Below are 22,028 nucleotides of genomic sequence, written 5' to 3'. Positions count from 1 at the left end.
ACCTCAGATACTTTACTCCAGATACCTAGACTCCAGCACAAACACACACATGAATACCAAGAGAATATGCCTCCACCAACGGCCAGTAACTACTACAGTAAGCCCTGAGAAATGCAATATAGCGAAAGCACAAGAAAGGACTTCAGAACAGCAATCAGGAATATGTTCAAGGACCTTCGAGAATATATAAATAGAACCTTTAATGAAGTCTGTGAAAACACCAACAGCTGAGTGAAAAAATGACAACAATTCAAGACATGAAAATTTAACAAAGAAATAGAATCACTAAGGAAAGCAAAACTGGAAATAAAAAAATTAGGATTTCAAACAAATGCTCAGAGGTAAGCATCACCAATAGAATACAAGAAATGGAAGAGAGAATCTCGGTTGTTAAAGACAAGGTGGAGCCAGCGGTGGTGGTGCACGCCCTTAATCCCAGCACTCGGGAGGCAGAGCCAGGCGGATCTCTGTGAGTTCGAGGCCAGCCTGGACTACAGAGTGAAATCCAGGACAGGCACCAAAGCTACACAGAGAAACCCTGTCTTGAAAAAATTAAAAATAAATAAAGAAATAAAAAGAAAAAGAAGAGGACAAGGCAGAAGAAATGGATAGCTCTGTCAAAGTAAATGTCAAATCTAAAACAACCCAAATTCAAAACATCTGGGAAATCTAGGACAGCATGAAAAGACCAACCCTGTGAACAACATGGATGGAGAAAGGAGAAGCAGCTCAGGTTAAAGGTCCAGAAACCATTTTTAAACAAAATCATAGAAGAAAAGTTCTCCCAACCTAAAGAAAGGGATGCCTATCAAGGTACAAGAAGCATACAGAACACCAAATAGTCAAGACCAGAAAAGAAACTCCCCTCTGCACATAATAAATCAAAAGAACTAAATATACAGAATAAAGAAAGGATATTACAAGCTCCAAGGCAAAAAGACCAAGTAACATATGACCGCAGACCCATTAGAACCATACCTGACTTCTCAAAGGAGACTCTGGGAACCAGAAGGACTTGGACAGATGTTCTACAAACTCTGAGAGACCACAGATGCCAGCTCAGACTACTGTACCCAGCAAAACTTTCAATCACAATAAACAGAAAAATAAAAAACATTCCATGATAAAACCAAATTTAAGCTATTTCTATCTACCAATCCAACTCTACAGACACACTAGAAGAAAAGCAAGATTGGTCTAAAGAGGTTAACTGCACCCAAGAAGACACAGGAATAAATAATCCCAGAACAATAAATCAAAGCAGAAGCACATCATAACAAAATAACAGGAATCAATAAACATTGCTCGCTGATAATTCCCAATACTGATGCTCAGTTCCCCAAACAGGGCCCATATCTCTGTTGCATCCAAGAAACACACCTCACCATGAAGGGTAGACACCAGCTTAGGTGAAAAGGATGGAAAAAATAATTCTGAACAAATGAACCCAAGAAGCAAGTGGTATATCCATTTTAATATCTGATAAAATAGATTTCAAACCAAAACTAATCAGAAGAGATGGGGAAGGAGACTACATGCTCATCAAAGGAAAATTCCACCAATAGGATACTGCAGTTTTTAACATTTATACACCAAATACAAAGGCACCCGAGTACATAAAAGAAACACTACTACAGCTTAAATCACATGTTTGTCCTCACACACTGATAGTGGGTAACTCCTATACTCCACTCTCACCAGTGAACAGGTCATCCAGACAAAACAGAAACAGAAAAATGCTGATGCTAAATAATGTCATGAGTCAAAGCAATCTAACATCTTCAGAACATTTTGCCCAAGCACAAAAGAAAAATTTTCTTCTCAGCAGTTCATGGAACTTTCTCCAGACTGACCACGTACTTGGATCCAAAGCCAGTCTTTTTTTTATTTTTTTTATTTTTTAGTAAATTTATTTTACAACATCATTTAGTCCAACATAATAGCCACAGATTCCCCTGTTCTCCCACTCTCGCCCCCCTCCCCCTCCCCCCACCCCACCCCTCATTCCCACCTCCAGTCTCTTAACATATACAAGAAACTTAAAATAGTCCCCTGCAACCTATCTGATCACCATAATTAAAGCTGGGTATCAACAACAACAGAGAGTATACAGACTTATGGAAGCTGAACAACTCACTACTGAATGACAATTGGGTCGAGACATAAATCAAGAAGAAAATTAAAAACTTTTTAGAATTGAATGCAAATGAAACCACAGCATACCCGAACTTATGGAACACCATAAAGGCAGTTCTAAGGGACAAGTTCATAGTACTAAGTGCCTATATAAAATAATTCGAGAGATCTCATACTAGTAACTTAATAGCACACCTGAAAGCTTTAGAAAAAAAAAGAAATACCACTCAAAAGGGGGAGACAGCAAGAAATAATCAAATAGGAGGCTGAACAAGATAAACAAATAAACAACACAAAGAATCAATGAAACAAAGAGTTGGTACTTGGACAAAGATCAATAATGTCTGATCTCGGAACCTGGTTAGTATTTGAATGGGAGAAAATAATATTGACAATCACCTAACTATGTTAATTAAAAGACAGAGGGAGAAGATCCAAATTAATAAAATTAGAGGTGAAAAGGGGGACATTACAACAGATACTGAGGAAATCCAAAGAATCACGACATACTTTACAAATCTGTACTCCACCAAACTGGAAAACCTAAAATAAATGGATGAATTTCTTGATATATAAGACCTATGGAAGTGAAGGTTGTCCATTCTCTCCATATCTATTCAATATAATAGTTGTGGTCTTAGCAAGAGCAATAAGACAACTGAAAGGGATCAAGGGGATACACATAGGAAAGAGAGAAGTAAAGTATCCTTATTTGCAGATGAAATGATTTGATACATAAAAGACCCAAAAGACTCCACCAGGAAATGTATACAACTGATAAATATTTTCAGCAAAGTAGCAGGATACAGAGTTAATATACAAAAATCAGTAGTCTTCCTATATACAAATGACAGAGGGAGAAAGAAATCAGGGAAATAGCACCTTTCAGAATAGCCAAACAAACAACAACAAAAAAAAAAACCCTTGAGATAACTCTAACCAAGCAATTGAAAGACTTGTATAATAAAAACTTTAAGCTATTGAAGAAGACACCAGAAGGTGGAAAGTTCTCCCATGCTCATGGATTGGTAGGACTAATATAGTAAAAATGGCCATCCCATGAAAAGCAATCTACAGATGCCACACAAACCCCATCAAGATTCCAACATGGTTCTTCACAGATATTGAAAAAACAATTTTCAGCTTCATATGGAAACAAATGAATAATAAAACAGGATAGCTAAAACAATCCTGAATAATAAAAGAACTACTGGAGGTATCACCATCCCAGATTTCAGCACTATAGAGCTACAGTGTGTGTTTTACACACACACACACACACACACACACACACACACACACACACACACACACTTTTGGATACCTAATTTTTAACAAAGAAGTAAAAAATACAGCATCTTCAACAAATGATCCTGGTCAAACTTCATGGCTGCATGTAGAAGAATGCAAATAGATTCATCCCTATCACCCTGCAGGAAACTCAAGTCCAAATGGATCAAGGTCTCAACATAAGACCTGATAATCTGAATCTGAGAGAAGAGAAAGTGGGAAATAGACCTGAACTCATTGGCATGGAAAAGAACTTTCTGAACAGGACACCAATAGCACAGGCACTAAGAACAACAATCAATAAATAGGGCCTCATGAAACTGAAAAGTTCTGCATGGCAAAGGACACCATCATTTGGACAAAGTATCAGGCTACAGAATGGGTAATTATCTTTACCAAGTATTTATCTGATAGAAGGTTAATATCTAAAATATATTAAAAAAAACTTAAAAAACCCTGAACATCAAGAAAACAAAAAAACTCAATTTAAAATTTTTAAAAATGAGGTACAGAACTAAGCAGAAAGTTCTCAAAGGGTGAAACACAGATGACTGAGAAACACTTAGAGAAATGTTCAGCATCCCTAGCCATCAGGGAAATCAAATCAAAAGTACTTTGAGATTCCATCCTACCTCAGTCAGATTGGCTAAGATCGGGTAAACAAATGGCAGGGCCTGGAGGGATAGCATTGAGAACACTGGCTGCTGTTCCAGAGGACCCAGGTTCGATTCCCAGCACCCACGTGGCAGCTCACAACTGTCTGTGCTTCCAGTTACAGGGGACCCGACACCCTCCCACAGACAGACATTCAGGCAAAACACATAAAATAAAAAGAAATTAAAATAAATAACTAAAATATTATTTGATAATGTATGCCGGTGGGGATGTGAGGAATGGTGAACAGGTTATTCACTGCTGGTAGGAGTGTAAGCCTATACAGCCCCTATGGAAATCAGTGTGGTGCTTCCTCAGGAAGCTGGGAATAGATCTCCCTCAAGGTCCAGCAATTCCACTCTTGGGCATATATCCAAAGACTCTACATCCTACCACAGAGACACTTGATATTCCATGATTATTGTTGCTCTATTCATAATAGCCAGAAATTAGAAATAGTCTAGATGTTCAATGGATAAATAGGTAATAAAAATGTGGTACATTTTCACAATGGACTATTATTCAGCTGTTAGGAAAAATGATGTTATGAAATTTGTAAGATAGAGCTGAAAAAATTCATCCTGAGTGAGGTACTCCAGACCCCAAAAGACAAATACTTAATGTTTTCTCTTATATGTGGATGTTAGATTTGAGCCTTCGATATGCATGCTACAATCTGAATAACCATAGTGGTTAGGTACTTGGTAAGGGAATGGGGGGGGGCGTCTCCCAGGGAAGGGGAATAGAACATGTTTTTATGGGGAGACAAAGAGGAAATTGGAACAGGATTAAATAGGGAGGGGATAGGAGAAAAGAAAAAGGAGGGGATGTGGGGAGGGACGACTCACAATAATTGTCACTTGAAAAGTCATGTGGAAACCTACTGCTGTAGAAGCCGCCTAAAATAACACATCCATAAAAGGAAGACAAATGGAGCCAAGTCAGGAGGGAGACAGTGCTCCAAGCAGACATCTCATGGCACCAAATAAAACCAGACCAGGAACAGATTACATCTTCTCGAGTCTCTGGCCAAAGGGGCCCTGGAAACCCCAAACATCACAGGCTATTGGTTACTCTCCACAGCCAGACTGTAAGGCATGTGGCTGAAGACAGCACTTACTTATCTCATTGAACATGGAGGAGTCTTGTTCTAGTTAGTCTAACTAGAAGTTTCACCCCTACTGACTAGCATTCATGGAACTAGAAGGTGCTAGTAAAGAAGAAAGATAATCATCAACCCAGCTACAAACCCTGTGACCTACAAGAGTGACCTGCCTGCAAGATACACTGGTACAACAGTGGTGCCATAGTTAGAGAAGCAGCCACCAGCTTTCTGATTGGATGGAATTAAGGCCCACTCCAGGCCCTGCTAAAGTGGATGCTTGGACACTGCCAAAGTGACCAAGAACCTGAAACAAGATATGCCATGGGCCTAGGTTAAAACCAAATACTATCATGCTGCTAAAGAACATAACAGTGAAAGACTCCTAAGGACATTCTTCTATACACATAGATCACTCGCTCATCATCAGAGAAACCTTATTCTTGCAGTAGAGGGTAATTAACACTGAGACCCACAACTAGACAATATACAGAATGAGAGACTTTGGACTTAGGACACTCAGTCCTAAACGGGACGCCTCCATCAAACTTCTCCCCGTGGGGCTCAGAGCTCTGTGTGGAGGAGAGAGGGAGAAAAGACTGTAAAACCACAGGTGAGGGGGACTCGAAGGAAACAGTGTCTTCCGTGCAGAAAAGGACCGAGGCATACATGAACTCACAGCGACTGTGGCAGGGTGCACAAGGCTTCACAAGTCCACGCCAGATCCCAGCACGGTCCCAGCACGGAAAGGGGCAGTGGACAGGGCCTCGCACCCCTAACCAAGAAGCTGTCTGTAACTGATACTCACTGGCAAAGAAACATTGGTCTTCACCAACGGAGTCTCACTGGATCTAATTAGCCACTTAGGACCAGCAGTAGACGGCCAACATAAAATGAACTCAATTGTATTTTTGTAGACTTCTTTCATTTTGCTTTGTTTGGGCATTTATTTTTCTTTGGTCTTGTTGGTCTTTTGTTTGTGTATCATGGTTTCAGATTTTGTGGAGTTTTTTGAGGGGGTGTTTCTTGTTTGTTTGTTTTAACAGTTTTTTTTTGTCATTTGTTTGCTTGCTTGCTTGCTTGCTTGTTTGAGACAGGGTTTCAATATGTAGCCCTGGCTGTCCTGGAACTTGCTTTGTAGACCAGGCTGGCCTCGAACTCAGAGATCTGCCTATGTTTGCTTCCCAAGTGCTGAGATTAAAGGTGTGTGCCACTGCTGCCCGACTTTGTTTTTCAAAAAGAGACTGGGGGAGGGGAGACGACAAAAAAAAATATATAAAGTTGGTTGGTAGGGAGGGGGCATTGAAGGAAATGGGGAAGAGGAATCCATGATCAGGCTATATTGCTTGAAAACGAAACAGTCGCAGATCTAAGAATTGGAGCTCTAGATGGTGGCGCCTGCAGCAGCTCCTGCCTGCGGATCCTGCCTGCTTGTTGTCAAATGCCCTGGGATGCCAAAGTCTCCACAGACTGGCACTCAAAGAGCTTCTTGCCTACCAGCAATTTCTGTCTGAGCAGGGCAAGAAAAGAACGGTTCCCACTTCAGCATTAATGCCCCCCTTCCCACAGGCATCGGCTCCTCCTAACTGTCCCTTCCTAACCAACAAACTCATTCTCCTCCAAACACCAGCCCAGCTTACAGGAGAAAAGGAGTGAAGACTCCTCACCTTCTCTCGAAACTTCCGTTCCTTCTGCTCCTGCAACGTGGTCAGGTAGTTGACAGCCGCGTACTCCAGCACCGAGAGGAACACGAACACGAAGCTGACCCAGAGGTAGATGTCCACCGCCCGGATGTAGGACACTCGGGGCATGGAGGCATTCACGCCCGTGATGATGGTGGACATGGTCAGCACTGTCATGATTCCTGTAAAACCATCCTAGTTCAGCTGCTGACCCACCCCGGAGCCATACCCACGTCTCACAGTCACAGTTTTACATTCTCTGTCTCTTTGATCAAGTGAGAGCTTCCCAGACATATTTCCACCCAGTATAGGGGTGAGGCTCTGCTCCCGAAACAACCAGGCTTTCCCTGACTCACCCCTTCCAGAATGTTCCCCCAAGAACTAGCTGCCTGCTTTCAGTCACCTTGGGAGTCTGAGTTTCTGCGATGTGTCTGACAAGGTCATGCCTCATACAGGACCATTGATGGTGTGGGACTAAAAACAATGATTGAAGGACAGCTCTGAAGGACAATCATAGCTCCCCTTATCCACACCACATTTATTAAGCTCTGTCCAGTTCTTTTCCACTGTGGCTTGCCTGCTAAGTTCTCCCACGTGTCAGGGTCTACCCTGACTTTATCCAAATTTGAATACTGTATTATAAATTTTCACTCTGGAATTCAGGGTCTGGAAAAAGCCAGAACTGCAGCTCTGAAGGAACACAGTCCTCACCCCAGGAACCACATGTTCCTGTACAAACCAGCGAGGTCTTAGAGTTTACAAAATAATCTTTGGCATTTGCCAAATCATTTATTTACTTTTTAGTACTGCGCTCCCATACTGCCTTGTAAAGGATCATACTCCAGATTGGTTCCACGTTTGAACTGATGGACACTGAGGGGTGGCAATGTTAGTTCCCCCAAATTTTCACAATGTGGTACCTCCAACTTCATGTGGATAGAGTAGGCAAGAGGCAGTAAAGTCCTCCTTTGACTCACAGGTCCATCAGTTAAGAATTCTAAAGACTTGCTTTACTTTTTTTTTTTTTAAGGTCTCTCTATGTAGCCCAAGTTGGCTTCAAACTTACAGTCCTCCAGCCCCAGTCTGAGTGCTGGGATTAGATGACGGAGCCACCATGCCCAGCCCGTGACCTTAATTCTCCGTTACCTAGCGATCAGCTGAAAGAAAGACCAAAAGCATCCTACCACACCTTATCAAATACTTTTACCCAGTGAAACTCTGGCAGGCACAGCTCTGTGGTCGATCCAGAAGGACACCCAGGACAGCATGACCATGAGGGTGGCAGGGAAATAGGTTTGGAGCAAGAAGAAGAAGATGTGACGGTGTAAAGTGAAGTTGATGTACAGACGGTTGTACCAGCCTGGGGGGACAGGAGAAGAAGGAGTGAGGTTCCAGCCAGAGCATCCCCAAGAGCCCATCTTCCCCAACACTGCTCATCAGCCGCAGAAAGGAAGTTCAGCGAGCTTGACACCATGCCTTCCGTCCTAGCGTGGGAGTCCTCTCTGCTGCGGCCACCTTCTCAGTATCTAGTACGCTCTCCCATGGAGTCTGAGCTAACTTTTCACAGCGATTTGGGGGAAAGGTAGAAGGAAACATGTACTTGGCGGTTTGGTTTTTATTACTTGCAAACTGTAACTGTATCTCCTGGGGGGCTGGCTGCTTAGGAGCTTAAGAAGGTAGAATAGCTCTAACTTGTTGAGAGGCCAGTGCTGCCCAGTCAGGAGCCAGAAGAGCCGGGCTGTCATTCTGGTCCTCTTAATCACTGAGTTGGCTGGTACCCACTCAGTCCACACACCAGCACAGAAGAAGAAGGCTGGTCACATTACTCGGAAGTCTGGTATCAGTGCTATTTCTAACGCTCCATCCTCCTCCCGGGATCCTTTACCATTGGGCGGGGAAGGACCTGATGCGATAGTACTAAGTCATTGTGCACTCCGAGAATCCCTGTTTAAAGGCTGCAAAAGGAGTTTGAAAGCGTGAGGTCTCGGCGACCTACAACCACGGTGACCCACAAAGGTGCCGAGGGCAGTGAGTCTGAGCTAAGGAGGCGTGTACACCGCAGCCCCTGCACCTCAGCTCAGCACTGCCAGGCATCTCACAGTATCACATTATGACAGTACAGGATGCTGGTGGGGTCCAGAAGCAGGGTTCGTTTTTCTTCACATTTGTTCATTACATTTTTTTTTTTTTTCGAGACAGGGTTTCTCTGTGTAGCTTTGCGCCTTTCCTGGAACTCACTTTGTAGACCAGGCTGGCCTCGAACTCACAGAGATCCGCCTGCCTCTGCCTCCTGAGTGCTAGGATTAAAGGCATGTGCCACCACCACCCGGCAATAGTTATTTTTTTCCTTTATTTGTTTTAAGATTTACTTATTATGTATACATTATTCTGGCATGTATACCTACACACCAGAAGAGGACCCCAAGGGCCCCAAATCTCATTATAGATGGTTGTGAGCCACCATGTGGTTGCTGGGAATTGAACTCAGGACCTCTGGAAGAGCAGCCAGTGCTCTTAACCTCTCAGCCATCTCTCCAGCCCCGTGCCTGGCTTCATTACATTATTAAAGTTATCTTCTGGTAGTGGCAAATGACACCAGCTGTCCACCCATTGTATGTATGCAAATCTCCTTTGCCAAATAAAGTACAAAAAGGCTCATTGGCTTAAAGAGGGCAATTAAGTGGCTGGCTGAAAGGAGGTGCATTAGGTAAGACAAAGATGGCCGGGGGCAGCCTGCAGGGGGCTGCAGTTGGGAAAATCAGAATGGTATTACTCGGAGCACTAAGGAATTGAAACTCAGAGGCTGCTCCAAGACCTCCTGATCTAGGTGGACTCAGGTCACTTAGGGCCTCTACCTGAAGGACAGGGCTTTACTCATGCAGTGACTTTTTCAATGAGCAGGTATTCAAACACTTGTTAGAAATTCAGGTCCTTAGAGCCCACACGGGACCCACTGATGAGGGACACTCCCCCACTCAGAAAAAGGGGGGTGCCACCCGTGGAGGATTGGCTAAAGACAGCTCTTGGCTCCCCAGAGTACCTGAATGCCACCCGAGAACCACACTGGCCAGAAGCAACAGCCTCTGAGTTCTGATCCGCAGAAGAAGTCTGTGTGATGCCCACCCCGCCCTGACTCTGCAGGCTTGCAGGAACTCCGCTTGTGATCACCTAGCTTTGGTGATGTGGGGACAGGTGGGCTGAGTACATATGGCACTCATGCCACGGGAGTGGTGGCCTCACACGGGAGTCACACACATGTTCCCTCACACGGGAGTCACATACGTGACTCATCCTGAGACTGCATCCCTCAGGTTCCCAAGAAACGCTGGGGAGCAGACAGACTGGCTAGAGCAGGAGGTAAATACAGAGCGGGGAGGGAGGTTAGACCAGTAGGAAAGGCCGGGACAACAGGGTGTGTTCAGAGGGTTTGGCCGCTGTCTACTGATGGCTTCCTGGGCTCTCTGGATGGGCTGGCGCCTTAGGGGGACGGACAAACAGAAAGCGATCTTCAAGAACGGGAATCAGCTGACCACCCCCACCTCACCCCACCTTTGCTCTGTTCTCCCCCTCCAAAGACATCCCTGAAGGAAATCACACTGCTCGTCAGCTGTGCAGACTCTTCCTGGCAGCTGCCTCTGTTCCGGCAAGGCCTAGCCCGCCATCCGTGCTTCTACTTAAGAAGAGCAGGGATGTTGTGTCGGGAACACGGGGACAGAGAAAAGAGCTATGAACATGCGTGTGACTCCCATGTGAGGGGACATGCGTGTGACTCCCGTGTGAGGGGACATGCGTGTGACTCCCGTGTGAGGGGACATGCGTGTGACTCCCGTGTGAGGGGACATGTGTGTGACTCCCGTGTGAGAGGACATGTGTGTGACTCCCGTGTGAGGGGACATGTGTGTGGCTCCCCTGTGAGGGGACATGTGTGTGACTCCCGTGTGAGGGGACATGTGTGTGACTCCCGTGTGAGGGGACATGTGTGTGACTCCCGTGTGAGGGGACATGTGTGTGACTCCCGTGTGAGGCCACCATTCCCGTGGCATGAGTGCCGTATGTAGTGAAGAGTGGAATGAAAAATGCGTTTGAATCTGAGCTCCAGAAAGGCTTGAACGGGAAGAACACAGGCCAGTGTACCGCCGCCGCAGCACAGAAGCCACTAAGCGGGGCGGATGCGGCCTCTCACGGCTCCGGAGCTGGAACCAATAGCCTAAAGTCCCAGTTTCCTGATATGAAATCAAGGAACAACAACTTCAAAGTCTTGGTTTGTAGGGTAGAAATTAATTTACACACAATAAATGGTATGTAAGAAATTCTTAGCCATGGCTTCATGGATTTGAATTTGGTAAGAAACAGAAAAGGTGGCTGGAGAGACAGCTCGGTGGTTAAGATCACTGACTCCTTGTCCGGAGTCTGGGTTTGGTTCCCAGCACCCATATGGTGACTTACAACCATCCATAACTCCAGTTTCGGGGGATCTGATGCCTTCTTCTGACATCAGATGGCACCAGGCACACACATGGTACACATACATGCATGCAGGCAAAACACTTGTCTACATAAAATAAAACAAATATTTTTAAAAAGTAAACACGACAACCGCTAAATGAAGAGATAAGGAAGTCATGTGGGTATCTGAGTGGAAGGGCCGGGATGAGGATGAGCCCCGCGGACATGCGGCGTGTGACGTCCTGACGCCAGCACAGCGCAGACGGGCCTGTGCTCTTCCAGTGTGCGCCTCTGTGAGAAGAGGGTGAGTGGGGGCAGGTGACAGCTAGCAGAGCATGCAGGATCAGGAAGGCACGCAAAAGCTTTCCATAGAGGGGTTTGGGCATCTCGGCTCTGGGACACGCGGTGATGACGTAAGAGTCCCATGAGGAGCCTGCGCCTGCAGAAGCACTGTTGAAATGTTATTACAGATACACGGAAGTCTTCACTCTCACTGATTCAGAGGGACCTTCTTCAGAGACGAGGTCTTTGCAGATCTCATCAAGACAAAACGAGGTCATGCTGGATTCTAATCGACCCTGACACAGTGACTTGTGTCCCTCCAGAAGAAGGGAGGTTGGACATGGACACGTGAGAAAGACACTAAGTGGGACACAGGAGAACATCCACGGTGGCCGGAGCAGGTTGGAGCGCCACAGCTGCAGGTCAAGGGCGTCAGGCATTGCTGGCACACAGCAGAGGCTCTTCCCCGCCTGCAGGTCAAGAGCGCCAGGCATTGCTGGCACACAGCAGAGACTCTTCCCCGCCTGCTGGTCAAGGGCACCAGGCATTGCTGGCACACAGCAGAGGCTCTTCCCCGCCTGCAGGTCAAGGGCACCAGGCATTGCTGGCACACAGCAGAGGCTCTTCCCCGCCTGCAGAGGGACCGTTGTCCCTCACACCTCTGCCTAACAAACTGTGACAGAATAAGTGTCTGTTGTTTCAAACACCCAGTCTGGAGAATTTCATTACGGCAGTCCTAAAAGCATCTAATCAAGGAGTGTAATGTGAGACTAGACAAAGGTTGACAAATGGACCCCCTCTAATTTTCAAGCATGGCCCCGGATGGAAGGGGTTAAACTAAGTGCTGAAAATTGACCCTCCTGGGACTGGTGGTGTAAGTCAGAGGTAGTACATGGACTGAGCATGTGCAAGGCCCTGGGTTCAGCCACCAGCAGGAAAAAGAAAACAGAATATAAATAATAAAAACTTTCCCTTGCATAGCTGTGAAGTAGAAGAAGTAAGGTTGCAGAACAGCATGCCAAACAACCCCATTCTTATGAAATCCATGGCTACCGTAAGGTGTCTTGAGGGGATTTACTAACTTATGTCCCCTCTGGGGGTGGGATCTCAGGAGATAGCAGAGTTTTGACTCTATTTCCTGCTTTTAAAAAGTGCTATTTTAGGGCCAGGCTGTGATGGTGGTGCCTCTAATCCCAGCACTCGGGAAGCAGAGGTAGGCGCATCTCTGTGAGTTCGAGATCAGCCTGGTCTGCAGAGTGAGTTCCAGGACAGCCAGAGTTACACCAGGAAACCCTGTCTTGAAAAAACCAAAATAATAATAATAATAATAATAATAATAATAATAATAATGCTATTTGGGACTATGCTTTATTTGAACAGTCAAATCAAAATGATGTATGTCTGTCGGCAGTGGAAAGGGTGAAGGCCGGAGAACTCAAATGTGTCTCTTCCACATTTGAGGCTAGCTGAGACAGTAGCTACCTGTGCTGCTGTAGAAGGCCAGTCTGGACGTCGTATGAAATTTCTGAATCAGAAACTGGGACAGGGAGATCTTGTCGTCCGTTTTCAGGGACTCGTCCCCATTCTTCCAGTACAGCATCAGATCTTCATCTGTGTATGCATCTCGGGGAGAGGAAGAGAAGGGAACTCAACACCTCTACTCTCTTGTGTAATCCTGGGCCCGGGGGAGCAGCTCCTAGCCCAGAAGGCAGTCCTCAATCTCCTGAATCTCAAGGGCCGCGAAGATGGGAGAGTGGATACTTACAGCTCTCCAGCTCCAAGGAGCAGGTCTGGGAGTCCAGGGGGAAGTGGCTGAAGTCCATGTTGCACATGGCAGTGACGGTAATCCTGCACAACACAAAGACATGAGGTGGCTTGGGGGCGGGCCATCAAGCTCAGGCTCCGCCCACACTTAGGAAGACCCAATACAGCGCCCAGGGTGGCAGGAACCTCCATGGTCACCTTCAGAGGTCAGGCATCTAAGCCACGGAAACATAATTAGAGCTTGGTCTTCTTTATTGGGCTTGCTGTCCCCCAGCTGCTGGAGTGGGGGTGTTGGCTGCTAACTGTCCACACTTGCGCCCTTCTCTTGTACCACCTCAGCCAGCAGGGCTGCCTCCCTCAGAGACGCCTGGGAGGCGAGGCCTTCACCATCGTCCACACAGGAGAAGAGTGTATCTGGCACTAACACTGATTCTGGTGACTCTCACAAACAGGCCAGGAACAAGGACCCTTCAAACCGCCAAGTGTGCCCGAAGCCAATCTGCACTAGCACTTAGCCAACAGTAGCTACTGTTAGGAATTTAAAATCTTTATTGCCAATTAACTAGAGTCATAGACTCTAAGGAATCAAAGGTCATTGTTCCCATCAAGTCTGGGCCAAACTCGTCTTTTAGCTCCAGTGTAAGACCCCAGCTAAGAGGACGTTGCCATCCGCAGGGGCGGCATCAGACTGACTGACTGACGTCAAAAGGCTTGGGCCAACCATTAGACCCTACTACAGAGACGAACTCGTCAGGGCTGAAGGAGCTGTGAAGACGCCCTGGAACGACACTGGACAAGAGAATAATGGCCCCGGACTGTTACCTCATGCTGTACAGCACATGGCCGTCTGGAAACACTCTCAGCATGATGTTGTCCGTGGTGGTGTCGTGAGTAAACGACCGTTTGGAGTGAACGAAGAAGACGTCGGGAACCCAGATCTTCTTCACCAGCCTGCCGTCGAAGGTCATGCTCTTGTTGCTGGTGCTGGGGAAGGCCAGCCTCTCGTCCCTCCAGTAATGCCTCAGGTACAGGGTCATGGTGAAGTCCTGGGAACCGGGAAGAAGTCCTTTAGCTAGAAAGGCTTAGAGAACATCCCTCCCTGCAACTGACCCGTCATCCTCTACTGCAGAATCCCCTCGATTCTGCCTCCAGATTCAGAGTGAGGGCTCTGCAGTCCTGAGCACAAAGGCCAACGCGATGGCCCTGTGGCAATCAGGAAGAGAGTGGCTCATTTTTATAACTGAAAACACAGCTAAGGTGCCACAGTCTGGCCACACAGCCCAGCAGGATATAGTGCTTTCCAAGACCCTGGTCTTTTTCATGAGGTCCCTACACACAGTCTTTCCTACCATAAAAAAAGATGAGTATCAGCAGTTTGGAAAGGAAGGTGTTAGAATTCCCTTCGGTGAATTTTCTTAGAAGAACAGGGCCTCAAGGCCATGACTAAGACTCAAGGTTGGAGGAAGAGTGTAAGGCCAGTGCAATAAATGGAGATCTAAACATGATGGAGCCTTAAAGAGAAGGGGAGACTTCCCTTTAAAACCTGGACAGGAGCTTCATTGAGAGTAAGAATGAGAAAAGGAAAGGAGAAGGGGAATGGGAAGAAGGAGGGAGGGAGAGAGGGAGGGAGGGAGGGAGGGAGGGAGGGAGGGAGGGAGGGAGGGGAGAATGACAGAGATGGGTGGTAGAGGAGCCTTTTCAGATAGCAGCCTTCAAGGTCACCTCCCCAACAGTCTCCCTCCAAAGTCTCAAACTAATCCCCTGAACAAAGGAAAGATTTGACTTTTAGTAACCCTTGAGGGTGTGGGGAGTTCCATATCACATGATTTCGACCAGCCCAGAATATGTGACAGAGCGTGAGAGAGCCAAGTGTCACAATTGAAAGCTGTGTGCCTAGGTCTCTGTCCCAGCAGGAACAGCTCTGGGGGAGGCAGCCAGCTTCAGGAATTCCAACACTTCCCCTATAGGTTTCATGTGAGAGGTCAGTTAGAGAAACCTGGACAGTCAGGTGTCATTCTTAGAAAGCAGGATGAAGCTGGGCATGGTGACATAGACCTTTAATGCCAGCAATCAGGAGGCAGGGGCAGTCAGATCTCTGTGAGACCAGCCTGACACACACAGGGGAGACCCTGTCTCCAAAGCAAAGAAAGAAAGAAAGAAAGAAAGAAAGAAAGAAAGAAAGAAAGAAAGAAAGAAAGAAAGAAAGAAAGAAAGAAAGAGAAAGAAAGAGAGAGAGAGAGAGAGAAAGAAAGACAGAGAAAGAAAGAAAGAGAGAGAGAGAGAGAGAAAGAAAGAAAGAAAGAAAGAAAGAAAGAAAGAAAGAAAGAAAGAAAGAAAGAAAGAAAGAAAGAAAGGAAGAAAGAAAGAAAGAAAACAGCAGGCTGAGCAAGCCAGTAAGCATGGTTCCTCGGTGATTTCTGCTTCAGTTTCCGCCCTGACTTCCCTCAGTGATGGAGTGTGACCAGGAAATGTAAGCGAACTAAACCCTTTCCTCCCCAGGTTGCTTTAGGTCACGGTGTTTCATCACAGCAACAGCTGCCCTAACTAAGCCTTCCTTCTAGGCACTTCTCCCTAGGATATCAGTCTGAAGCCACACTTGAAGGAGGGCAGATGGCTGCTCACAGACTGACTTAGTGTCTGACTGCAGTCTAGGGCAGCGGGGCTGACCTCAGAGCCAGCTGAACCCAGCTGGTGAATACCCGGAGGAGCTGGCAGGGTGTGCTCCGTATCTTGGAGACCTTCACATCTACACCTTCCACAGCTAGATCTCCTCCCGCCAGGAGCTGGAGCTCTGAGGGACACACAGCGTGTGGTTCTCAGCTCTGCTGCTCAGCACCAAGGAAGGGGGTGGAATGTGGGGGGAGCGGTGGAGGGGGGGGGGCTCAATGCTAGAGTATCTGCTGCCAGGTGCAAGACCTTGGATTTGTTTGCCAAAAACAGAACAAGGAGGAGGCAGAGGAAGAGGAGGAATGGAAGGGAGGGAAGGAGGGAGGGAGGGAGGGAGGGAGGAAGGGAGGGAGGGAGGGAGGGAGGGAGGGAGGGAGGGAGGAAGGGAAGGAAGGAAGGAAGGAAGGAAGGAAGGAAGGAAGGAAGGAAGGAAGGAAGGAAGGAAGGAAGGAAGGAAGGAAGGAAGGAAGCTGGCTCCAAAATAACGCCATAGCACCACTGGAACTGACTATATGAGTTATGAAGGAAAAGCAGAACCACGAGACCAGGAGCCCGGGTGGGCCTCTAAAGGAACCTTATCTCAACAAAGACAGAGAGTCTAAGAAGGGAACCTCCTGGGAGGACCAGAGGAAGGCTACCTACAGAAGAAGTTTGTAAAACTAATGAGCAGAGCACCGAACACAGAGAAGACAGACAGTGTGGGGCGGCAAGCTGCACTCCAATGTGAGTGAGCCTCACAAGAGAGTCACAAGATGGGTGCGAACTTGGAGGATGGAGTGGGGGAGGGGCTGCCAAGCAAGAGGGAGGTGGTGGGGGTAGAATGGAAAATCAGAGCATTGAAGGGTTTCAATCAAAATGCCGTCCCTCGCCCTCCTCCAAGTGAGATTCACTGGGGGCCCTGCATTTTATTGCCTGCAGCAGGCCTTCAGAAGACAGAGGTGGGCCTCAGTCCCGAGCTGACTTTACCCACAGAAATAAGAGCACTGCTCTAGATGTTACTGCACCTGGGCCAACTCTTCCAAGACCCGACCTGGGTCCCTTCTGCTTTCACAGACACAACCTGTACCCTGAGGCCCCCAGGCTCTCAACATCTCAGCGGTGTGATCCCTCCCGGGAGAGGCCAGCCTGGGGCAGTGCCTACCATGTCCACCTCGGAGATGCTGTCCAGGCTCTCCACCTGCACGTCCACGCCCACAGGGATGGCAGGGCCTGTGGGAGAGAGAGACAGCCGAGTAAGGTGAAGTCCTCTCCACTTGGGGCTGAGGGATGGCCCAGCACCTCCCCTGTGGAGAGAGGGCTGCCTCGGGGGTGAGGCGGAACTCAGAATCCTATGTGGGGTGTTTTCTGTGCGCACCTGATGTATAAGGTGCTTATACTTTATCAGTGAGGTCTGAGACTGAGTCTGCACTGCATGGTGTTCCCAGGCTGAAGTGAATGTCCTCTGTGCTTGCTGGGCGAGTTACAAGCTGGACTACGCTTGTCTCTATCCTAGGCTGTGTCTGGAGGGTGGATGGGAGCAACAGTAGGACCCCAGTGCCCAAGCGGACATCTTGGTCACTGGCCCAAGGTTGGATCACTTCCTACAGAGACGCTAACACACAGCAGGAGTTCCGCCCTCTACTGGCTTTCAGTCTAGTATGAGATGAGATCTCTACCAAGTTAGATCACAGCACAAGACATAGCGCCGTGGAAGGTGAAGGCACACTGGATGAGATCTATGGCCAGATTTCTAAAACTGTTCACCTAGGGTTTATCTACGGCCCTGTCTTTTTCCTGAGCTGAATGGTAGTTACATTGGTGAGTTTATTTAGTGAGAAGTTAGTGAGCTGAGCACTTAGTTTGTGCACTTTTTAATACATGTATACTGCAGAAAATTTTTTTTAATGATTTTGATATTAATGATGCCATAGAGGTGCATGCCTAAAATCTGAGCTAGTTAGAATGCTAAATCAGGAAGATTGAATTTTGAGGCCAGCCTTGGCATCATAGGTGGCCCAGGTCTCAATTTTTTTAAATAAAAATTTAAAAAATATACTTTAATATTAAAAAAATAAGAGGAACAAAAATAAGGACTTGGGATCTATCAAGCATATTTAACATCTTTATGCTCAGAGCCAAACAGCCACTCTAAAGAAGCAGGTAGAGTTGAGTCTGTGATTAAAAATTTCCCACAGAGAAAATACCAGGTTCAGATAGCTTTACCAGCAAAGCACCAATGGTTTAGGAGGAATTAGCACCGTTCTATAAATCCTCCCAGAAGCTATAGAAAGAATGTGGTGTGCCTGTTTGGTCCCAGGACTCAGGAGACAGAGGCAAGCGGATCTCTGTGAGTTCAAGGCCAGCCTGGTCTACAAAAGTAAGTTCCAGGACAGCCAGAGCAACACAGAGAAACCTTGTCTTGGAAAAAACAAAAACACAGTGTTGGGGCTGGAGAGATGGCTCAGCAGTTAAGAGCGCTGGCTACTCTTCCAGAGGACCAGGGTTCAATTCTCAGCACACCCACATGGCAGCTCACAATTGTCCAACGTTACTCCAGTTCAAGGATATCTGACATCTTCATACCAATGCACAGAAGAAGAAGAGGAAGAAGAAGAAGAGGAAGAAACCAAAAGAGACATCCAAAAGCATCAATTTATTTCATGAAGTGAAAACAAGGAATGAAAAGGCAAGTTCACAAGCCGGGCGGTGGTGGCGCACGCCTTTAATCCCAGCACTCGGGAGGCAGAACCAGGCGGATCTCTGTGAGTTCGAGGCCAGCCTGGTCTCCAAAGTGAGTTCCAGGAAAGGCGCAAAGCTACACAGAGAAACCCTGTCTCGAAAAAACCAAAAAAAAAAAAAAAAAAAAAAAAGGCAAGTTCACAAGCCGGCCTCACTCGGGACATGGAATCTAAATTCCTAATAAGCCAACAACAGCATACAGCACTAAACTTCAGGGTGTGTGTGTGTGTGTGTGTGTGTGTGTGTGTTTTGCTGGGAGTCAAATGACCTGGGACTGGATTTACAGATGGTTGTAAGTTTCCACATGGGTGCTGGGAAATGAACCTCCAGTTCTCTTCAAGAGCAGCCTGTAGTGGGTAGCCATTCCAGCTTGGATCTGGAAGTTCCAACCCCCATTGAGACTCTGGCAACTGTCACGCCTACGAGGCGGGGCGAGGGGAGGTGCTGGAAACCCGAGAGCTGGATGGGCCAGCGCTCTCTCGCTGTGCGCGCTCTCTGTGCCTGGACCCTGGACGGTGGAGGTTGACCGAGCAGAGCTCCAGAGAACACCGCTGGATTGCGATACACCTTCCCCAGACCCCCCACAACCTATTTATTCCTTCATTTGTAAGTCATCCACTAAATAAATCTTCCTTTTAACTACGTGGAGTGGCCTTTATAATTTTCCCCAATAGCAGCCAATATTCTTCACCACTGAGTTATCACTCCAGTCCTCTGGCACTAAATTTTAAAAGAGTGTACATCATGTTTTAAGTCAGGTTTATTTAGGAATTGAACATTTGTTTTAATGTTGGGACTTTGTGTATGTGTGTGGTACTCAGAATTGAGCCTAGGGTCTTACACATGCTGGACAAACACTCTACCACTGAACTATAAACCCAACTCTATCATTGGAAAGAATCAAAGGATTCTATCGCTAACAACAGTGGTCCTGGAGAACAAACCCAGAGCCTCATTTATGGTAGGCAAGAACTCTACCACTGACTTATGACCCAGTATGCCCTCTTCTTTGTGAAGACACCAGTTAACAGAGTTGTGCAGGCTTGTGGAGCAATGTTAGAGGGGAAGAGGAACCAAAGCGGGGGCCTGGTGTTAGGTCTCCTAGGAGCATTTGTCAGTTCTGGAGGGAACCAGGAGTGTATGTGACACTATAGATGAATTCTTAGGGCTCAAGAAAAGAGACTAGAGTCCAGAGCCACCAATGCAACTGTTTTATATTATATATTTATATATGAAGATGGGGGGAGGGCAAGACAGCTTGACCACACAGCTTCTGACAGGCAACACCCGGACCCTGAAAAAATAAGTACCTGACATTCCAAACATTCCCTATACCCCCAGACGAATGTCAGCCAATCAGAGTCCTGAACCTTGGAAATCCCCTTACCCCAACCTTTGCTATGATAAAACCCCACCCTGCCTGGGCTTGGGCTCTCTGCTCTCACTGCTGCATCAGACAGACAGAGGGACCAAGCTCCAAGCTTGGAAATAAAGGCTTTTTCCAAAGCTTTTACATACGGGATGCGGTCTCTGTGGTGGTCTTTTGGGGGTCCCCACGATCTGGGCATAACAAAGATACATAGAACTTCACTTTAATATACAGAATTTAATATACAGCTCAGCTTCAAATCATGTCAGTGTCTGTCCTTGACACTTTTCTATTGCCATGACAAAACACCATGATGAAGGCAGCTTATAAAAGGAAACGTTTAATTTGGGTCTAATACTTGCAGAAGATTAGAGTCCATGACCACCCCTGGGGGAAGCACAGCAACAGGCAGGTGGGCAGGAATGGCACTGAGGCATTTAGCTGAGAGCTTACATCCTGACCCACAAACACAAGGCAGAGCTAACTGGGAATGACGTGCCCTTTTGAAACCTCCAAGCTCACCCCCAGTGATACACCTTTTCCAACAAGGGCACATGTCCAAATCCTTCCTAAACAGTTCCACCAACTGAGGACCTTGCATTTAAATATATGAGCCTATGGGGACCATTCTTATTCAAACTACCACACTTCATTCCCTGGCCTCATAGGCTCCTGGTCATATCATAATAGAAAAGGCATTTATTCCAGCTTCAAAAGTTCCCATAGTCTTTCATAGTCTCAACACACTTTACAAGTACATAGTCTCTTGTATAGACCCGAGGCAATCTCTTAACTGGAACTTCCTGTATAATCAAAAAGCAAATTACATACTTCCAACATACATTTACACATAATATAAATTACCATTCCAAACGGAAAGAATAGGAGCATAGGGAGGAACCAAAGCGAGACCTAAACCCAGCAGAGCAAACTTCAAACCTTTAACCACATATCTGATGTCAAGGGCTTAGATGGCTTTGATCTTCCAGCTTCGCTGACTACAAAACACTTCTCACTCTTCAGTTGGTTCCACTTCCTGTCCTTAGCTCTCCCTGGCAGACATCCCTCAGCCTTGGCACCTCCAACATCATGAGATTGTTAGCAGAATCCAGATTTCACCTTCACATCTTCACACAATGGCATCTTGGGGCCTTTATGCAAGGATTCCCTTGGCACATGCCTAGCCTCAGCAGCTCTCCTTAACCACTGAAGAAGATTCCACAATCCCTTTACTCATGTATCCTTCATGAAACTAAAGGCAGAACTACTTGGCCAAAGCTGCCATGTTCGGGTATCTACTTGGGTTGGAGGCTGGCCCCTCTTTGAATTACATTTGCATAAGCTTTGATTCGCTGTTGCTTCTTAGGAATGGAATATTCCTCAAGCCTTTTTCTTCCACATATTGCAGGGTTATCTGGCTAGGGTCTTGCCCTGAGGGCTCTACTCCCCACTCCCTGTATCCCATTTCACACAGGGCCTCTCCTTATCTCTTCCATCATAAGCTTTGGCTCCAACATTACATTTTCTGGTGCTCTTTTTCTCCTCCAACTGTACATTTTTATTTCTTTTTGCCCAGGTTGTTCTTTTTCACTGTAGACCTACATAAAGTCATCAGATTAGGCTGTCTTGAAATCTCCTCTGCCAAGGAAATTAGTCCATTATTTTTTCAATTTCTCAGGCAAATTTTTAGGACAAGGGCAAAAAGCAGCTACAACCTTTGTCAAAATATAACAAGAATGGTTCCTAGCCCAGTTGTTAATACTGTTCTCCTCTGAAGCCTCTTGAGCTGGGCCTTCATAGTCCACATTGCTCTCCGCGCTACCTTATTCCAAGCTCCTGCTAGGATAGCTCCTTAATCTCTGCTTACAGCACTCAACCACTTTCCTAGCCCGAAGTCCCAAAGTCTTCTTCCAAAAAA

At 46.6% G+C, this 22,028-nt stretch overlaps 1 protein-coding gene across 1 annotated transcript in view; it reads right to left on the bottom strand.

Moving 5' to 3' along the window:
- Gabrr2 (gamma-aminobutyric acid type A receptor subunit rho2) overlaps positions 1 to 22,028 on the bottom strand; it is a 42,476-nt gene that overhangs the window by 6,801 nt on the left and 13,647 nt on the right. Inside the window, exons 3-8 of the mRNA XM_006975296.3 lie at positions 17,165 to 17,232; positions 14,179 to 14,402; positions 13,358 to 13,440; positions 13,075 to 13,215; positions 8,072 to 8,224; positions 6,850 to 7,046 (exon numbers count right to left, since the gene is read on the bottom strand). Of these exons, the coding sequence (XP_006975358.1) occupies positions 6,850 to 7,046; positions 8,072 to 8,224; positions 13,075 to 13,215; positions 13,358 to 13,440; positions 14,179 to 14,402; positions 17,165 to 17,232 (866 nt within the window). The remainder of the gene's footprint in view (positions 1 to 6,849; positions 7,047 to 8,071; positions 8,225 to 13,074; positions 13,216 to 13,357; positions 13,441 to 14,178; positions 14,403 to 17,164; positions 17,233 to 22,028) is intronic.

This window comes from Peromyscus maniculatus, chromosome 2 (assembly GCF_049852395.1).
Source record: "Peromyscus maniculatus bairdii isolate BWxNUB_F1_BW_parent chromosome 2, HU_Pman_BW_mat_3.1, whole genome shotgun sequence".
NCBI classification, from domain to species: domain Eukaryota; kingdom Metazoa; phylum Chordata; class Mammalia; order Rodentia; family Cricetidae; genus Peromyscus; species Peromyscus maniculatus.
The sequence above is the reverse complement of the archived record's forward strand: the minus strand, read 5'-3'. Positions and strand labels throughout refer to the sequence as shown.